The 7,159-nt window shown below is 45.0% G+C and overlaps 1 protein-coding gene across 2 annotated transcripts; it reads right to left on the bottom strand.

The window, feature by feature from the left end:
- Positions 1-602: 602 nt before the first annotated feature.
- RPL29 (ribosomal protein L29) lies at positions 603-6,918 on the bottom strand. 2 transcript variants are annotated; one of them, XM_069095579.1, is made up of 4 exons: positions 6,794-6,918; positions 5,449-5,493; positions 5,128-5,192; positions 603-1,299 (listed from the first exon to the last, which is right to left on the bottom strand). In XM_069095579.1, exons 2-4 carry the CDS (start codon positions 5,483-5,485, stop codon positions 715-717), a joined length of 687 nt encoding a protein of 228 aa, XP_068951680.1. In that variant the 5' UTR covers positions 5,486-5,493; positions 6,794-6,918; the 3' UTR covers positions 603-714. The 2 variants fall into 2 exon arrangements, with proteins under 2 accessions (XP_068951680.1, XP_068951681.1); XM_069095580.1 differs by lacking the exon at positions 6,794-6,918 and adding an exon at positions 6,650-6,666.
- Between the last annotated feature and the right edge of the window lie 241 nt (positions 6,919-7,159).

Below are 7,159 nucleotides of genomic sequence, written 5' to 3'. Positions count from 1 at the left end.
CGGAATGGGAGTGAAGGACGGGTGCAAATGAGGATGTGGTGTCTCAGATGGTACAAAGTCCCTAGATTCCAAACTCCATGCTCTTTCCCCTAAGATTATCTCCCTTTTCTATTGGCAACCTGAATTTTCATTCTCCTTTAGCTGGGTTTCCCTCTTCTCTTCTGCACTCGAGCTCCTAGCCCCTGATGATTTGAGACACCTTTACAAAGAATTATAGATTTGGGGCTTGGAAGGTGATCGATCATCCAGTATAAGCCCCTCACATTTTATAGCTGCAGAAATTCTGGCCAAAGAGGTTAAGATTTGCTTCAAGTCAAAAAGAGCAGCTAAGGAGAGATATCTACTGACCTTGGCAAAGTCACTTAAGCTCTTGGGGCCTCAACCTCCTCATCTGAAAAATAGTGTAGAAGTGGGGGGTGGCTCACAATTACTCTGAGCCTTGGTTTCCTCACCTGTAAAGCACTAAGATATTATACCTCCTTTAAAGTACTGATGTGAGCAGAGTGCTTTGAAAACCTTAAAGCACAACAGTGATGGCTCCCAAGCTGGACTTGTAGGACCCCTCCCCTACTGCATGCCTTGATTCAACAAAAGACTGATGGTTCTTACTTATGACTCACCATTTTCTTTATTTGTACAAAATAGTGAATATCATACCCTGGCTGGGAAAAAAGGGAGTTTTAGCTTTAAACAAGTCCTTCTGTTCTGAAGCATCTATTTTGAAGGCTTGGGACCAGCAGCTTTAGCCCCAGCATCTTTGAGTTTGGACTCAGCAGGCTTAGCAGCCTTAGAATCAGACTTGGCTGCCTTGGGATCGGACTTGGCAGCCTTGGAATCAGACTTGGTGACCTTGGGGTCAGACTTGGTGGCCTTAGCATCAGATTTGGTGGCCTTGGGGCCAGATTTGGTAGCCTTGGGATCTGACTTACTGACCTTGGCGGCAGACTTGGCAGCCTTGGGGTCAGTGGGCTTGGCAGCCTTGGGGTCAGTGGGCTTGGTAGACTTGGGGTCAGTGGTTCTGGCAACCTTAGAGTCAGGCTTTGTGATCCTGGAGCCTGGACGTTTGATGCCGATTCTAGGACCTGGACGCTTGGTAGCCATCTTGTGGCCAGCACGCCGGGCGCTGGCCTTGGGGATCTTGTGCCTGAGGAGCTTGGCTTTGGAGGCCTTGGTGCTCAGGGCCTTGATAGCCTCTGCTCGGGCCTTGATGGCTTTGGCGTTGTTGGCCTGCATCTTCTTCAGCCCCTTCTTATTGTGTTTCTTGGCAAAGCGCATGTTTCTCAGAAACTTGGGGTCAACCTGGAAGACAAGCAATGTCTTTACTACTTTCATCCCAGGCAGAAGAAGTCCTGACCTGCTCATTTCATCTTGGGTCATCTTTCCTCTCTAGGTCTGTAACACTGTTCTCTCCTGGCTCTCTGCCCAGATATATTCACCCATATCACACCCACCAACCATGGATACTCGGACTGCCTCATCAGCTCCCAGGAATTCAATGATCACCTCTATACAAATGACCCAGGCCTAGCCACTCTCTGGAGTTCCAGTATCACATCACGAGTTGCCTTCTGGACATTTCTAATATAACCTCCCCAAAGCAGAACTCATCCTTTTCAACTGTTCTGTTGTTGACAAATCTCTAGCCAGCAGGCTGTCATCCTTCTATGTGGGACCAATGCCCCACACATCCAGACCATGAATGGACCAGACCTTCATGGTATCTCCTGCATAGAAGTTCTTTTCTCCTCTCATAGTCACCACCTTAGTTCAGGCTTTCAACCTTGCTCTCCTATCTAATGCAAAATACAACAACCTTCTAGCAGGTCTCCTCACTCCAATTAGCTGTCAAAGTGATATTCTTAAGTCCAGCAGCCCCAGAATCTATTGTTAAGTTTTGTACCTGGCACTTAAAACTGCAAACCTGTCTCAATCTTACTTTGGCAATTAATAACAACAATCTGTTCCCTTCCTACCTCTCCAGGATTCTTACACTTATCCTTTTCTCACCTTCAGGCCTTTAGTGTTGCCTGTCCCTCACATCTAGAATGCTCCTCCTCACCTCTGCCTCTTCTATTTCCCTTCCTATTTTCAGGACTCAGTTCACATCCCACCTTCTGAAGGAACTTTCTCCAAATCTCAGCTCATTCCAATTCATCCTGTATGGAGCTCGTTTGCAATGCTGTCTCCCCCAACAGACTGTGAGCAACTTGAGGGGACAGGGATTTTCACCCTGGTGCTAGAAGCATGGTGCCTGGCGTAAGAGCACGTGCTTACAGAGTGTTTACTGACTAGCGTCTTTCCCTTCCACGAGATGACCTTGCACCCATTTCACAGACCTGTTTATGTCCACTCCCAGCCAGGGAATGTGAGATCTTTGGGGGGCAGGAGTGCTTAGCACAGAACTAAGCACTTAAATGCTCAGTAGTGGACTGCGGTCTGCTACTCATGTGCTGTCTATCTTTGAGACAAGTCCCTCCTGCTTTCGGAAGCTCCATTTCTCTATTTACAAGATGAAGGAGTTAGACTAGATGCTCAGTGCCCAACATATGGTTCACCTAAGTATTTTTACCCCAATTAGTGAATGGTCCTCAAGTACCTGCCCAAGGTACTAAGGCAGCAGAAGAGCCCATCAGGTACCATGTAGCCAGCTTCCATTATTTAGTCATTTTAATTGAAGCTGAATGTAATCTTTAGATACATTCAGTCCAAACAGATTTTTCATCATATGGCTTACTAATAAAACCTAAATGTTCTTGGACTACATAATCTCTAAGGTCCCTTCTATGTGAAATCATCACGAGTTCTAAGAGCCACATGAAATACTAATCACCAAAACTGGAAGTGTAGAATAAAAAATTCAAAACTGTTTCACAAGGGCCTAGCTGTACCAGATCGCAAATTATATTACAAAACAGTAATCATCTAAACAATCCGGTACTGAATAAGAAATAAAATGGCTGATCAATGGAACAGATTAGGTATATGATATACAGAAAAAAACCGAGTACAGTAACCTAACGTTAAGAACACTATTTGACAAAAACTTCTGAGAAACTGGAAAATAGTCTGGCCAAAACCAGGCATAGACCAACACCTCACACCAAACACTGAGATAAGCTCAAAATGGGTACATCATATAATCATAGAGAATGATATAAGGAAATTAGGGAAGCATGGAAGAAAAAAAACACCTATCAGATCTATGGATAGGGGAAATGTATATGACCAAACAAGAGACAGAGGCCCCCAGGAGAGAAAACAGGTAATTTTGATCATATAAAATTAACAAGTTTTTGTACAAGCAGAACCAATGCGCCAAAATGGTCTAATTTCTCAAATATATAGGGAGCTGAGCCAAATTTACAAAAATAAGAGACATTCCTCAACTGATAAATGGTCAAAGCACGTGAACAGGCAGTTTTTATAATCAAAAAAAGGTTCTAAACCATAATAGAGAGCTGCAAATTAAAAACCAACTCTATGGTATTATTTCACATCTATCAGATTGGACAAGATGACAGAAGAAAATGACAAATGCTGGAAAGGACGTGGCAATTAGTCCAACCATTTTAGAAAACAATTTGGAATTATGCCGCAAAGGCTATAAAATGGCATATGTTTTGAACCAGCAATCCTGCTATTTGGTTTGTAACCCAAAGAGATCAAAGAAAAAGAACCCATATGTACAAAACCATTTATACTAGCTCTACTTTATGGTGGGCAAAGAATTAGAGACTGAGGAGATGCCCATCAAGTGGGGAATGGCTAAACAAGTTATGGTATATGCCTGTGAAGGAATACTATACTATTTGTGCTATATGACATGATAAAGGGGATGGTTTCCTAAATCCCGGAAAGACTTATATGACACAGTAATACTAATACTGTAATCTGTGTCTTGGTAACTCTGATCAATATGATGATCCACCACAACTCTAAAGGACTCAAGATGAAAAAAGCTATCCACCTCCCCATAAGAGAAGTGGTGGACTCAAGAGTGCAGATGGAAGTGTATTTTCCCCTTTATTTTTCTTCTAGAATGTGGCTAGCACAGAAATGTTTTGCATGACCTGGGGGAAAGAATTTGGAACTGAGAACTAAAATTGAAAAACAAAACAAATCAGAAGCATTTAGCTAAGTGACTGGTACCCAAAGGTGGCAACAGTTTGGCCTTTACACAGCCCTGCAGTGGGTAGATAATTTGCCAAAGTACAATCATCAAGAAATTAAAAATTATCTTTGGAGAAACTGTTAAGGCAGTTTGCATGAATACCGCATACCTATACAGTTATTTGAGTAAATGATTTTTACCTCCTACTGGACTTTTGGATTCCTGAGGGTATGGGTCAGATCTGGTAAATATATCTCCCCTACCAGCTCAAATCACCGAACACAACAAACATAATGATTGATAAGTGGTTAAAAGATTAATACCAGTTGTTCAAATCCAGCCCCAAATGTAGCTCATGTAACCGGTAAGTTGGATGGCCCCAACAGGAGCACACCTAGATTACACATTTAACCACATTCTGGCAACAACTAGAAGTGATGCCATCTATTTAATTCAAACTTTTGTCAAGCCCCCTATTATGTGTACAACACCGAGCCAAGAACATCAGATAAAAAGATGAAGCCTGCAACACGGAGGGAGTAAAGTCATGGAAAACTGTATACTTTGGACTTTGTCCTACAGTGCTGTGTACATCTTGTCTTTTCTCCTTAGGTAGACTGTGAACTCTTAGGGCTGGCAAGTGTTCCTTTCCTACTGACAGGCCAGTGTCCTGCAGAAGATCAGATTAGTCAGGAGACTTAAAAGGTCATCTAGCTTAATCTGAATTTTATAGGTAAAGAAACCTGGGTCCAGAAAAGTTAACTTGCCCAAGGTCAAAGGCACCAAACGACAGAGCCAGGCTTTGAATCCAAGTGCTTGCCTCCAGAGCTAACACTCTTACCAATGTGTCAGTATGGTCTAAACTCCTATATAACTTTTTTAGATAGAGTAGCAGCCTCCCCATACTTTAAAAATGAGATGGCCAGAAAGCAATTTAACAAAATCAACCATTTAAAGAATCAGCGACCCAAGTCTCTCATCAATGAACCACATTCACACAATATGGGCACACTCACCCCTTTCAGAGACTCGTATCTCTGTGACCTAGGTTTCTTGATGCCATTTCTGTGCCATTTTCGTGCTATAGACAAGAGGGGGAAAAAAACTCAAATTAGGCAGTTTGATTTAACAAAGCAAATAATAATAATAACCTCCCACAGCTACAGTATTCTACATTTAGATTGTTTTTCCTCACTCTTATAAAGTAGCATAATTATCGATATTTAAAAGAGAAAAAAGGACAGCAACTTGTCCAAATTCACAGAGCCCACAAATGGTCTTAATATTCAATTCACTCATAATACAGGCTACCTCTCACTTACACATGGAGAACTTACATTGGTTGTGAGTGGTATGGTTCTTAGACTTAGCCATCTTTACACCTGTAGGTGAGAAATGAAAAGGAGATTAGGATTGGAAGTGCTAACCATACTGCCAGGAACCTAAGATCTTATGAAGCCTAACCCCCTCACTTTCAGCATATTTAAATGAATTTTTTTCTGGACCATGAAGCTAGAAAGGTTCATTATGAAGCAGGATTTGAATCTGTTTCTCAACTCCAAGTCTAGTCCCACATAAAATCCCATCTTTAACAGGAGACCTTTCCCAATATGTCCATTCTAGTACCTTCCCTCTGTTAATGATTTCCTATTTATCCTGCATGTCATCTCCAACTGACTGTAAGCTCTTTGAGGACACGGACTATCTTTTGCCTTTTAGCCAGCTGTTAGCACAGCACCCAAAGCAAATGATTAATAAATGTTTACTGATTGATAGTGCTTATCTTCAATCAGGCCCCAAACATGAAATTTAACTGAGATGAATTTTTAAACTTGGGCTTCAAGAATGTAAAAGCCCAAGATGGGAGGAAGAATCAATGACAGTTCACATGAAGGAGGCTTGGACAGCCAATTCTATAGAGGATGGTTGTCAAAAAAGCTGAGGGAGTGCTGTGATTACTTCTGGGTGCCATCCTCTGGGAAGGCTGGTGCCCAACTCCACCTCACCCATAAAACAGGCACAATGACATTACTACTAGACTTCAAAGCTTCTCTCACTAATATTTCTTAACTACGCTCAAACAGGATGGAGAGGAAATTAGAGATTGTCATAGGAAAAAAAACCAGTTGAAAGACCTTACAGTTTCTAGCCTGGAGAAACCAACCTTCCAGTATCAGCAAGGAGGGACTGGGTTTGCTTTAACTGGCCCCGAGGGAGCAGGGCTGCGGTTGTGGAAGCCAGAGACGTGAGGTTTAGGGTGCCCTGGTAAGGGTGGGCTCTGCACCCCTGGTCCGCCCCCGTGGGGATGGGTGCCCCGCGTGGGCTTCCACTCCCGACGCTGCCTTTGCTGGCCCTGAGGTTTCTCCAGACCCCGTGGGGTGCACAGCCCTGGGGGCCCCTCTCCTTCCCTCCTCGATGCCCCGGTCCTCGCCCCCGACCCCGGAACCTGAATCTGACAATCCCCGGCCCGGCCTCTCAGCCACTCCGGGGCCTGGCCTCTCCCGACCCTCTCCCACCGGGCCTGGTCTCAGCCCTGACCTGCCCCCCTCGCTCGCCGGCCCGGGCCCTGCCTCCCCGCCTCGGCTCAGAATTCTTCCACTGTCCCCGAAATTATGTTCTGGTACCCCCCACGTCCCATCCAGGCCACGGATGGCGCCGGATGCGACCCCCAGAGCTCCTCACCGCAGCCTGCGCTAACAGGCACTCCACCGACCGGAAGAGGCCAAAGGGAGAGAGAAAGAAGGAATAAGCGCGGGGCAGTGTGGGAAATAAGGGCCGCGTGGGAGGAAAATCCCGTAGGAAAACCTTCCTCCTCAGAGTCTTGAGCCCTGAGCAGAAAGGTTCCTGGAAGAAAGGGTCCGGACCGCGCTCTTGCGCCGGCGGACCGAATTGCGCCGTGGCCTCGGAAGTCCCGGAAGCCGGTCTCGCCTTTCCGGTCTCTCACGTAAAATGGCTGCGATGGGAGGGTCGCGAGCGACTTACCCCAGGGCCTGAGCCTCCTGCGAAGGTAGAATCCTACCGCAGGCACTCATCGGCTTTGTGACCCCG

This window comes from Petaurus breviceps, unplaced genomic scaffold, assembly GCF_028583685.1.
Source record: "Petaurus breviceps papuanus isolate PSGF00001 unplaced genomic scaffold, PetGlider_PUasm1.0 227, whole genome shotgun sequence".
NCBI classification, from domain to species: domain Eukaryota; kingdom Metazoa; phylum Chordata; class Mammalia; order Diprotodontia; family Petauridae; genus Petaurus; species Petaurus breviceps.
Note: the sequence above shows the minus strand (reverse complement) of the source record. Positions and strands in the feature narration are given on the sequence as shown.